Below are 13350 nucleotides of genomic sequence, written 5' to 3' on the forward strand. Positions count from 1 at the left end.
GTTGGTCTCGATGATCTCTAGAGGTCCCTTCCAACCCCTACAATTCTGTGATTCTGTGAAGTTCGCCTCCAGAACTAATTTTGAATCAAGTAGTTTTGTAATACTGATTATTAATTAATCCTGCTTGCTAAAGCATGAATTTTCATCTGGAATAAGCCCTTTTAGCAACACGAAAATGTTACAGATCACAGTTAAAATACAGAAATACAGTTTTCCATGTAACTGCCAGCTTATGGAAGATTTGCAGACCAGCTCTCCAGCTGGGTACTCTTTAAGGTCAGTTATGGAGAACATACATTTCTAAAACAAGTGGTGTTTTTTTAGTTTCGAGATTACTATAGAAAGATGGAATAAATAAAGGACGAATTAATTCCCTGGGTCTACTTCTGAATGTCTTTCATCACATAGGTATCCATCCAACCACATAGATAACCATCACAGAGGGTATGCTTTTAACAGAAATTCAAATCAAGACCTTCTAGAATAACTAATAGGCTCTAGGTGTCTCTAAAGTCCCATCAACTACTAGTGAGATAAAAAGATACATTTTCCAAGTATTTACGTAAAATCAGATTTTAAAATAGGAATTAAAATTTCAATATAAATATTCTTATATCAAGCAAACTATTTATTCACTGGGACATAATAAGAGTGATCCTTTTGCCATTGGGACTGTGCATTTCAGCTGCATCAAAAGCCTTACTTCCGTGTAAGTTTTTCCCAGTTCTCTTTGACAAAGTCCCAGGCCAGCAAGTGTCCAGGCAAACTGTGGCTAATAGTTGCTATGATATGTGAAAGCTCCTGTGTCCTGATGATTTCTCCTTCAAGGCTGTTCTGCATTAACCTAAAAGACAAAGTATATGAAAAGGGACAAGAAAGGAAATCTTACTTGTATTTTCACATGGTTCTCCAGATACTTGTGAATTAGATGGACAAGATTATGTAACAGAAAAAATAACAAGCAATTTCTGGCATCTACAGCATACTGATGCTACATTCTATATGCACTGTATTCATTTCACTTGCGTTTTCATGAACTGAATGACCTCAGCTCTAATCCAAGTACCTGAGTTTTCACTGATATTGAGGTGAAGTAAATTTTCATAACTTGTAAAATAAAACATAATTCACTGATAAGTTAAAAGAGAAAAGTTGCAACTGGAGTCAGCTGCCAGGACATGTTTAGTGTGTCTCTCACATAATGATGAGATTTAAACTTTAACGAGGTATGAGAGCATGGTGTAAGGCCAAAGAAAGAACAAAAAAACCCAAAAAGTTATTGTCTTGGTTAATAAGATGTAAATAGAACAATCTGCCATTTGTGCTACCATTACCACAAAAACCTGAAGTTCCTTTATTACTGCTACAAAGCTTTTGAGTTCAATTGTTTTCTTTATGTATATTTCACCTTGACCTACACCATCATATAAATTATTTTGAAGTGAATAATATGCTCTTCTTTTTACAGAGAAAGAAAACATCTAGCTAGATTTTATTTAATATGTAGAATTTTTTTCAATGATAGCACAAAAAAGAAAAGATTTTATCACTTAATTTACACAATGCAGAACTTATTGTGTATTTCATACCACATCATCTTTCTGACATCTTCTGTGCTGGCCAAAGCTTCAATCATTTTGCTTTTCTCTGCTTCAGGAACTGAAGAGGAGTACATCTTTAGGAGGAATTCCCAGCCATCATTAGTTTTGGCTCCAGTTATAAATATGGCTTTCATAAGGTCACTAGGAAGACTACAGGGAAACAAACAAAACAAAACATGCAAACAAAAAAATAAAAAAAAAAAGAGGGAGGACAAAAATGCTCATCTGAGAAAAGAAGGAAGAAAAGTTACAAAATGAACAGATTAGCTTGAAAGAGATCCCTCTCATTTCTGCAGTTTATTTCCATAGCACTTGTATGCTTGCTGGACACAAGAATTCATGCCATTCTAGTACTTTAACTCACTTGGAATGAGCCATATGATAACACAGCAAATGGTACAAAAATCAGAGTCATTTTCTATGGCACAAAATGCACAAAAACTCAGAGTAGAATGAGTTCTGCAAGACAAAAAGGTACACTTCAACACTGCTAAGAAAGTATGAGTATGCAGCCTAAGAAACACACATGGATGCAATCTGCATATGGTTTTGCAGTTATCTTCAGTAAGACTGCAGACAAAATTTTTAAATCTAGCACAGTTTCCACTCATGTTAAAACTGCAACTACTTTTAGACAAGCAACAAATGACAGAATGAAGTGCCCTCAGATAGCAGGGTAACAAGAAGAGGTAGGTAAAGCAGAGAAAGCCCAGTGGTTTTAGTACCTCATTGTTCCATTAGATTTCATCCACTTATCAAAGATCTCAGACGCAGTTGTTCTACAATTTCTTATATCATGGGTGCATGCAAAAGTTAGCAGCACTGACCGGAGTTCTCGTTCAGATGATGTCCCATCATCTGTCCAGTGCTGTTGATCAATTTTATTTCCAAGGAGGCGTTCTATTCTGTACTAAAGGAGGAAAAATTATTAGCAACAACTAATTCTTACCAAAGTATTTTCCACAAACCAAATCAGTTAAGAAAAGAAAAAGTTTTATAACTGTGGAAGTTAAGCATAGTGGTTTTTCTCAAATACATTAGATATGATATAGATCTCATACACAGTCCAGTCTACATCTAATGTTACATATGCAAATTGAAGACTATTCCTCAAGTTACTACAGTTCAAACTCATAGCCACATTATGATCTCAACTAATTACAGCCTCTGTATGTTTAACTGTTTTCACAAACAACAAAGCTTCATCTATAGCATCAACCTTTTATGTTTCTAGTTTTGTAGTATTAGCTAGGTGCCCCACCAAATACCTCATTAGCTGAGATATCCAAATGTAAATTATTATCATCTAATAGATACCACAGCCTTTTTTAGAGCAGATAACAAGATAACAAGAACTGAATCTATCATCTTCATTTTATTGCTGTCTGTAGCACTGCATTATGCTAACCTATCTCTCAGCTGGAATGAGGGAATGATGACCACTTGCACATTTGTATTTTTACAGAAAATAGCATTACCTTTCCTCCCCCCTGCAGCTTCTATATCAATCAACTTGATCTGTGATCTCCAGATACAAAAATTTTGGAAACAGCCTTTCTGTACTAGAAATTGTCATAGACTCTGCACTACTTTAACCTTCATAGCCCCTATTATAATTTCCCAGATTCCACTACCTTACCAGTCCTACAAAAAACAAGGGGGGGGAAAAATGTCACTACAGAAAATCTAGCACTGCAATAGATCATTGCTACCTTACACAAGTTGCTAAGACTCACAATAAATCCCAGTTTAGCTTGATGAAGTTAGTGAATGACAAATTCAACAGTCAACTCTAATTTAATTGTAAACATTACAAAAAATTATTATTTCAAACTACAATTAACAAAAAACTAGGACATACCATGACACGTGCTGCCAGTTGTTGTTCACCCCTTTTCTCTAGAAGGCTGAAAATAAGACCCAGCTGAAACAGAGCTTGAGTGAGAGGTGCAGTGCTGCTCTCCTCCTTAAGGTAATCGATCAGCTCAAAGGCCTTTTTCAGGGACTCTTTTCCTAGACTGCAGGTCAATGAACAGAACATTGAAATGGTTTAAGTGATAAAATCAGTACTGCCCAAGTTACAATAACCTCCATTACACTAACAGAGTAATAAATGAATAGAGAGAGTAATAATAAACGCCTTAGATGTATTACAACATCAGCAAGAAGATAGTGACACTAACTTTACATTAATGTCTTCAATTAACATAAACTGGAACAGGTAGAAAGGTATAAAAATGACATCCAAAAATATTTATTATAAATGAGGGTACTCAACTAAAGGAAAGTACTATGCAAGAGGTCTTCTAGATCATTCAGCCTCACTACAAGTACTGCCAACACTGAAAGAGCAGGGGAGCAGCCAGTAAAAACTTGAAAGACAAACCCCTTGCTTTTCCATAGAGGAGTATTTATTGACAGAATACAGAAAAGGAAAAAAACCCAGCAGACTAACAGACAACTAAAGAAAATAATGTCTTCCAGCAACGGAAGCAGTCGTATGCCTCTGGGATGCAAATAAATGGACGCTGCTCTAAGAAAAGAAAAAACAATGAAAAACAAAAAGATGACATTTCAAGCCAATATGGAAGCATCAATGAAACAATAACTTAAAAAAAAAATAGTGAACAGTATACACTTTTAAGAAACTAATACTGATTAAAAACTTCTTTAGAGCAGCCATCACCACAACCCAGATCTGATTTGACTTGGAAAAACCTGAATTTCATGTTAATTATGTTTTCTAATACGAAAGTCTTACCTTGCAAGGCTGAAAATATTGTTGATCAAATTGGCTCTGTCTTTAGCACTTAAAGCAGTGTGGTTTTTCTTCAATAGATCAATCAGTGTTTCCCAGTCTTCATTATAATTTACTATGTAATAACCATTCATGTCGACATTGAATTTTATCCATTCCACCTCTTCTGGAAGTTCAATGGCAGCTAATGGACAGACAGCCAGTTAGCAGCAGACACTAAGATATAGCATCTGTTCTTTCAAATCCAAATGTATGAAGTAATATTTCTAGAGAGTTAATAATTCATTTTCCACTCACTAGTACACCCTACTATGAGGGGGAATAGGTAGCAAAAATATTCCAAGTGAAGGCTCCGAAATATGGGACTGCACTTCTTCATCTTTCCAAGCTACATCTGACTGAGTGAACAATATAACAACCTACCCCTTCTACATCTATGCATGCTAAAATACAACAAAGGAAAAACCACATGGCACGTAACTGCCATAGTACTGTGAACAATTTTTATAAGTGATGTTCTCCTACCCAGAAAGAAACAGAAGGAACACTTTTCACTCATGATGAATGTGTGTAATAGGTAATGGGGCACACCCTATCACTCTTCAGATCAGGACAAGTATTTCAATATGCTAAATCAAGCCTCAGGCTTGATAGGATAGTAAGTAATATCAACACTATTGTTCTATAGTCAGGGCTTGTGAGTTATTACGTATTCTATTATTACAGTTAATTTGATAGAAGTAAACTACTCTCAGCAAAGTAAAAAAATAACAGAAGCAGATGATAGGAGAAGGACTAAGCTCCACAAGTGATAGCATGCTTTCAAACTAAAAGGGTAGTTCGTAGGGAAGGACAGAAACAAGTCAAGTTTTAAGAATTTTGAATTAATCATAAGTAAATTTATAAAATGCTTTCATATTGAATCCATATCCACTCTTAAACCTTTTAACATTGTGCAACCAAACCAGTTAAGTCTCCGTTGGCATCTGCAGCCCTTACTAGTTAAGAGAGATTTGCTGCTAGCACTCCTTTCTAATAACCCTGTCCCAATCTCTCATACATAACTACCAGTGACACATCACACAAATAAACTGACAATTAGGGATGACATTGAGGTGGATGAAAGGACATAATCTAGTTTCAAAGTCAGCTAGACACAAAAAAGAAAAACTTTGGGGAACGGGAAAAAAAGTTCTTTAATTCTGTAATTATTGTCCAAATTTTTAATCTGCAGAGCAAATGCAATGTCCTTCAAACTTAGTAAAGATTCTACTCCAAACTCTTTTATATGCCTCTCCTTGTCTTATACCCTACACATCCAAATTTCTACAGTGAATGAATAACTAGTATGATGAAGATGATATCACCAACAGGGACATTCGAAATCAGGCTACTTTTGTATTAATTATAATAAGATTCACATTCAATTAAACAACTTTGTTTTTCCATTCTGATAATTCACAAAGGCTCTTTCTAAACATCCAGGTCAATTTAAAAAGTTCAGGAATAATTGAGGACTTTGTAAAGCCAACATCAGAATGATACTAACAATATACTTATTTGCAGTATTTATACCATTTCTAAAGTCACTTCTATTTGTAAAATACAGTAAACAGCAAACATCAAGATCAGCTCTACACATCTAATTTTTATTTTCTACATTTTTATTTTAAATAGTAGAGGCAGGAGATAGATTTATTAATTAAATGTAATTGCAGAGTAAATGGGAAATTTAATGAAGAAAAAGCCTTTCTTCATTGAGAAGTAGTCACTTAAAATGCAAAAAGTTATTGAAGTCAGTGGAACAAAGAGGGAGATATCTGAAATGATTTTAGCACAATACTACGTAACACTGTAAGCAAATATTCACGTGCTACGGAGAATAACAGGACTGAATTAAAACAACACAGAGACATGAAATTTAAGGTTCAGACTAGCTAATGCAACAAAAGCAGAGTATTTATCTGAAAAGATCATAGAGTTTCAAGTTTTACAATAGCTTTCTCAAAAACTTAATCTGTTCCACATGGAATACATTCTTGTAACAAGAAACAAAGTAAATAATGTTTGAGTGAAGGTAACTGCTTCAGATTTCAGTACACTGGCAGAGCAACTCTAATTGTATTCGCTCCCTCAAGGATATGCACCTCAAGACAGTTTGGGCATGCATTAGGGTAAGAAGAGAACAAGATTTAACAAATTCCAGACCTGTGTTTCTGTCCATGTTGTTTGTCAGTTCTTTAACAACATGCTTTGATGACAGAACTCACTGTGCTTTAATCTGGGTCTCTGCAATTATTTTGTACTCTATGGGTCTTCATCTTTGCATCCTATGCTCAGAAAGGTCAGTGATCTGTAATACTTAAATTAAAATGACTTCCAAAGTTTTGAGTCACATACCTGATTTCTGGTCCAGTAAATATGCATTAATGCAATAGGTAAAGTTGCACCTGTTAGTCATGTAGGTGAGAGGAATATCCCAGAGATAACTACAAAGAGAAGCATATAATACACACAATTTATTATTTGTCTTGAAGGTTACTGTGTTTTGGTTTTTAATTTAAGCACTTAATACATTAAAATTACACGGCATGCTGTATAATAAACTATAAATAACATTCATATAATCCAAATATGATAGAAGAAAACACATGTAGCTTTTTAAAAAATTATTATTCCTATCATGTTGAGAAGATTTCCTAGTACTTATTTCTTAGTTCCAGCATGCTAAGTACCTTGCCCAAAGTAATGTGGACAGAAAATCTTCAGCTGTATCAGAAATTCAGCCAGTACTATTTTCAGTTCAGTCTAGTGTTTTCTCTCTTCCTGTTTCATTAAAAACAAACAAACAACAAAAAAAACCCAACAAAACAATTCAGGTTGATTCAAATACAAGACTCAGATTTCAAATCATGGTAATAGAAACCATAACTGACTGCACATCACCAGTACTGACCCAAGTGAACTGCAAACTGGACAAATAAATGCTAACTTGCTTCATAAAGATAATTGGGACTTGTTTATTCAGAGAAAATGTAACTTTAAGTGAGATAAAACAAATTGAAGATATGCATTCTAGTTTGACAAAGGGCCCTTCCATGAATGACTCACATGGAGTACTCATCAAAAACTTTCTATGCACTTACCAAACTGCTATCTGCCAGATGCAGAATGACAATTAAGCCTAACAATCCTTCCCTTCCAACCATAAACTGTTTTCCTTCTTCCTCTCCAAAAATACAAAACACAGCCCTGTAACTTTCAGCATCTCAAGAGACAAATTTCTTACATGGGTTTGATTGTGGAAGATGCAAAGGACTTAGTTCTTATTAATAAGACTTCACGTAACTGCATAAAATCACCAAAATCTCTAAAAGGATTCTAGCTTATGATACTTCATTTTGCTACAAAATAAAGTTAAGTTTCACAACATAAGACACGTTTGCAATAAATTCACTTTTACAATTAACAACAGCCTCACCTTTGCTTCTTCAGAACTTATGTACTTCCTTTTATTTTTTGGTACAATTAAAATTGCCTGTAATCTATTCAGCCATTTGCTGTCAAGCACTAGCGCCATCTTAAAAATTTTAAAGCCAAGGAAGCTTTGATTCTGGTTTTATACTTTATTGTAACAAGGCACAAGATGCACAATGAACGCTGACAGAAAGGAAAAGTAGCTCTACATCTCTAAAGAAAGGGAAATCAGCAACACGTAGAGACTTCTGCAATGCAGCCTTTTTCAATTTCTCATTAAGCACACATAACCTCCTGAAAGATATCTTTACCTGTGAAGTTAAGCTTTGGATATCAAACTGAGCAGTGCATTCTACCATTTATCACAACTCATCAAGTCACGCTTAAAAGCTTCAGAAAACAAGCAGCAGCTTACATAGGAAGCTACAGAATATTAACAGAGAGGCATAGCTCACCAATTATTTTTCCAGTGCAGATATTAGATTCTATCCTAAATTATCTTATTATCTCATTAATAATTGTATAATTGTTATTATTATGTTATTATTACTGTAAAAATGCCAGGAGGCCTCCATGGATCAACAAGGAGCTCCTGGACTTCGGCACAAAAAGAAAGTCTGCAGGGAGTGAAAGCAGGAATGGTTACCGTGATTGGTATTCCACATCATAACACCATGTAGTGCACTGGGAGTTAAAGAGTTAATGCTGCAGTTCTGGGTATCTGTCCCAGAAGAGAAGACCTACATACCCCAGAGGACTTTGTGTTCAGAGAGGAGATATAACCCCTGGCAAGGTCACCTGATGTCCATTTTTCCCTTTTCAATTGTCAGGCTCTCCTCCCTGCTGCTCGTCCCAACCGCATGCTCTGCTTCAGCATTAGTATAAGGCTTTTCAATTGTTTTTTTTGTTTGTTTTGTTTTTTTTGTTTTTTTGTTTTTTAAACACTCTTTCTCTCATTTAATTTGATTTATTAGCTTCAATTTTTAATTATGTAGTATTATATTCTATTATAGTGAGCTATCTTGCATTTTGATATCTTATTTAGTAAATTAGTTTGTTTCTCCTCAGATCATTGCTGCTGTTTTGTTTTGGGCCCACCTCTCTACTCTTTTTCCCTTATCCCTCCACCCTGTCACAGAACAGGGCCAAATCAGCCCATAAACCATTGACAGGCCCTCAACACAAGGACTCAAGCTGTTGGAGAAAAGTCCAGAAGAATGCCTCAAAGATGATCATAGGGCTGGCGCATCTCCCCTATGAGGAAAGGCTGAGAAGTTGGAGCTCTTCAGCCCGGAGAAGGCTCCAGGGCAACCTTAGAACGGCCCTTCAGTACCTGAAGGGAGCCTACAGGAAAGCTGGGGATGGACTCTTTATAAGAGTATGTAGTGACAGGACAAGGGGAAATGGCTTTATCTGGAAGAGGGCAGATTTAGACTAGAGATTAGGATATTATTCTTTACTATGAGGGTAGTGAGACACTGGAAGAGCTTGCCCAGAGAGGTTGCAGATGCCCCTCCAGGGAGGTGCTCAAAGCCAGGCTGGGTGGGGTTTTGAGCAGGGAAATGTCCCTGTCTATAGCAGGGGGTTGGAACTAGGTGTTCTAAAGGTCCCTTCCAACCCAAACCAATCTGTGGTTCTATTTTTTCAAGTAGTAAAAACGTAGAGCCCAAAAACATAAATAAAAAAAGTACAAGAAGAAAAATATCTGCAAATAGATTTTAATGGATAGAAAGAAGTAAGAAGGTAATTACCTCGTGTCTGCTGTCCAATTGTCTGATTCCACACGATATGAAAATTTTTCCTGATGTAATGAGATGATCTTTCCTTTTCGGTTAACAGTCACTAAAGGAAATCCTTTATGCAGAATCCAAGTTTTCATTAACTTTTTTACATCTAGTGTTCCATTGGTGATACTTAAAAAAAAAAAAAACATAATATAACAAGAACATGGCAAAACAGGAATATAAGTTGTCAAACCTCTCTGTTTAACTTAACAAGTTGCACTACTCTATAGTGCTTTGACACTGAGTGTGTAAATAACACAAGCAACAATCTAGGGGAAAAAATGTATTTTATTTTCTGAAGTAGAATAAACCCTAAGCAAATAGGGAAAAGAGAAATTGGAATCTTCATATAGATAAACTGGTATGCTGAGAAAATAGAGACAAGAACATCACAGAAAAGAAAGTTATGGAAGTCCCCCAGACCTTACTTGCTGTCCCCACTTACCCTGACACTGTAATTGATATTACAGTGTTCTGTGCATGTTTCAGACTAAAAACCTTTTCAAAATTCTGAAATGAATATTAGAAATTGAATTAATGTGATAATTTGTATTACAAAATGATAAAGTCCTCCTTTATACTAAGCATTCTCTTGTAGGAATTTTTTTTTTTTTTCCCCACTAGTATGCCACTTTCCCAGCTTTTGTATAGCCTACCCCCTAACCTACTCCAAATTTTCAGCATCTGTTTCTAACTGTAACATCACCTCCGCAGGACAAATACTTTATAATGTCTACATACTGCTGCCTCTCTACTAGCAAAAATGATCGTCCAACACAAAAAAGACAATACGACCTCTAACTTACAACAGTACATTTTAAGTGGAGCTAAGAGGAACGTAAGAAAATTAATGTACCATTATGGAAGCATCATACACCTTTCATCAACTCATGTTGTGAGTCTTTGTCTGGGTACCCTCATCAGCATCTTAGTGCCTCGCCTTATGGATTCAAGTTGTCTATTCACACCAACATTCAGCATTTTCCTGTTATAAGCTGGAAAAGAGGAGGCTGAGAAGGAGCCTCGATGTCTATAAATACTTGAAGGGAGAGTGTAAAGATGACAAAGCCAGGCTCTTTTCTGTGGAGCCCAGAGCCAGCACAGAAGGCAGTGGGTACAAACTGGCACACAGGAGCTTTGATCTGAACACCGAGCATAACTTCCACACTGTGCAGGTGGCACAGCACAGGCAGAGGTTGCCCAGAGAGGTGGTTGGATCTTCTACTTGGAGATCTTCAAAAGCCACCTAGACATGGTCCTGGGCAATCTGCTCTAGGTTGCTAGAGGGAGGAGCAGATGAACCCAGAGCCCCCTTTCAACCTCAGCCCATTGGAGTAAGAAATGAGAGATCTAGCATGTCTAGATTTTTCTGTTATCCAACTGAGTACAAATAGCAGAGAATCTGAAAGACTATCTAAAAAAGAGAAAATCACAATTTGAGGTGCAAAAAGAAAAATACGAAGAGAAATAGAACATTGTAACAATGGAAAATGAATAGAGATAGTATATTTCAGTAAATTCAAAGTTGGTACTTCTCAGGGAAGCAACAGATAAAAGGCCCAGCTGTAAACAAACTCACTGCAATACTGGACTAGTCAAGCTAAGCACTGAGCCTTCCAAAAAGAGACAAATAAGTGAGTGCACATGAAATGCAGGCTAAGTCAAAACACAAAAGTATTAAAACATACTTACAAAAAAAAAAAATTGTAAAATACCCCACTATAAGCACATCACAGGAAGGCACCTTCTGTCAGATAAAGCTATCAGTAGGAACTTGTAACTATTAAATAAGCCCCAGATAGAAAGGTTTGTTTATCATTTAAGTAAGAAATACACTCTTGAGTTCTGAGGTTAGATGTTACTAAGTTGGTTGGAGACAATTTACTTAACAATATTAATAGTGGCAGATAAAGCAATCCCAGCATTGTTAATAATTAGTTTTGACTCTTAAAGATGATGACTGAGTTTCAACAGACTGAAGAATGAGGCCTACTGAGTTCACAGAAAAGCTAAAGTTGTCCCAAAGACAAATGCTGAGTTAACTAAAACTGAGTTATTTTTGGAGGCACGGATACAGACTAGGAGAGAAATCTACCATCTTGAGAGCGGCCCCTCTTCCATGTTGGAAAAACAGTGAAGCCCTGCCTCACGCAGATCAGATGCAAAGCATCTGTCGGGGTCACTCCATGCCGTAGGTATTATTGCCCACCTCATAGGGCACTCTCTACAAACGCATGACTGAGGAGTGTTGGTTGGAGGCTGCATTTTCCACCAAGCGTAACAGAAACTCCTAGAGAGCTCTGTTCTCTTCCTATAATTGAGCATCTTGAAGCCAAAATGTCCAGCAGCTTACTCCTGTTGGGATCCCTTCTTTTGCTGCTGTAAATCAGCATTTTCTCTCCTTCATCAGGCCCTCTCTCCCTCACTAAGCATAGCCACCTTCCTGCCCTCCAGTTCCAGAGTGGCAGAATGGCTACCCAACAATCCTGCTTTCCTACAGCCCCAGCTCTGCTTGCAGAAACAGACATTGCCACCAATGTAAAGTTAAACCAGAACAGAGCATTCCAAGATGCAAATATTTACAGACAGACTTAGGATTCAGCTCCTTTATGAAAGAAAAGTTTTGTCCTGCATTTAAGATGACTAATTTTAGTCTGGCTATAATACACTAACAGTGTAACTCTAGAGAGAGTGTATATATATATTTACATGATACTGAGTTTTTTATAGGGTGGACATGGTAGTGCATACACACAGCACCCTTCTGGGATACCAGTAAATGGAGTCCTAAAAGCTACAGCGCCTTCTATTTATATGACCAGAGTGTGCTGCATCTCTTGATCTGGTTTTAGGCTGTGTGCGAGCACAGCCTCCCTCTGTGCTTCTGGGAAGTGGACAAGAAAGGCCTCTGCGGACAGTGGCTCTAACCCACTGTATAATCAATGAATATTAAGATGTTATAATTACAAGATAAACAAGAGAGTTAAGCAAAGCAGATTATAATAACAAAAAGAGAATAGATAGAAAGCTTAAAGCTTACCCATATCCTGGGCTCACTTATGAAACTCCAGCAGAGTGGATCTCCAGAAAAGATCCTTCCCCACTGGTAGACAGCTTTTAACTGAGTCTAGGACAGGTGGAGCCAGGCTCCACCCCTTCTGGCAGCACAGGTGAATTGCCTTCACCTGTGCTCCCGTGGCTGACTCGTTGCTCACCTCAGGTGAACAATCAGAGGTTCAGGCCATGATTCAGCAGTTCCCATACACCCACAAAGTGCTGTGAGGCAGGAAGGAGTTGAACTGTGTAAGCACAAGCAAAACTTGCAGTGGGAATTCCTCGTGCATCACTCATAGCTCATTGCTGGGCCCAGCATCCCAGCCCACCAGTGAGCAGGGGAGCGCATTTGGACAAAGCCTCAACCAGAAGCACCACCAGACTGAACTATGATAAGCAAGAGTATTTATTTGCAGCATATTGTCTTATTTCTTTCATAAACAAATATATAACCCAAAATACACAATGCAATCTGAGAAGTGAAAAACAAAACACAAAAGCATAGTAATAAAGATGAGTACCTCATTCATGCTGTCCCACAAGTCATCACTCTGGGCAGATCCATACTTGTGATTATGCAAATATATCTCAACACCAGCTTGAAAAACATCTTTAGTGAGATAATGTTTCAGCATCATCAGAAGTGAAGCCCCCTTTGGAGAGAAATAAAAAAAAA

General features: G+C 37.0%; 1 protein-coding gene across 1 annotated transcript in view; it reads right to left on the reverse strand.

Moving 5' to 3' along the window:
- Positions 1-623: 623 nt before the first annotated feature.
- Positions 624-13350, reverse strand: part of LOC100540511 (leucyl-cystinyl aminopeptidase-like) — a 15401-nt gene continuing 2674 nt past the window's right edge. The window contains exons 3-10 of the mRNA XM_019610224.2: positions 13196-13327; positions 9588-9748; positions 6760-6848; positions 4363-4543; positions 3463-3619; positions 2327-2511; positions 1590-1751; positions 624-844 (exon numbers count right to left, since the gene is read on the reverse strand). Of these exons, the coding sequence (XP_019465769.1) occupies positions 700-844; positions 1590-1751; positions 2327-2511; positions 3463-3619; positions 4363-4543; positions 6760-6848; positions 9588-9748; positions 13196-13327 (1212 nt within the window). The 3' untranslated portion in view covers positions 624-699. The remainder of the gene's footprint in view (positions 845-1589; positions 1752-2326; positions 2512-3462; positions 3620-4362; positions 4544-6759; positions 6849-9587; positions 9749-13195; positions 13328-13350) is intronic.

The sequence above is a fragment of the Meleagris gallopavo genome, chromosome Z (genome assembly GCF_000146605.3).
Source record: "Meleagris gallopavo isolate NT-WF06-2002-E0010 breed Aviagen turkey brand Nicholas breeding stock chromosome Z, Turkey_5.1, whole genome shotgun sequence".
NCBI lineage: Eukaryota > Metazoa > Chordata > Aves > Galliformes > Phasianidae > Meleagris > Meleagris gallopavo.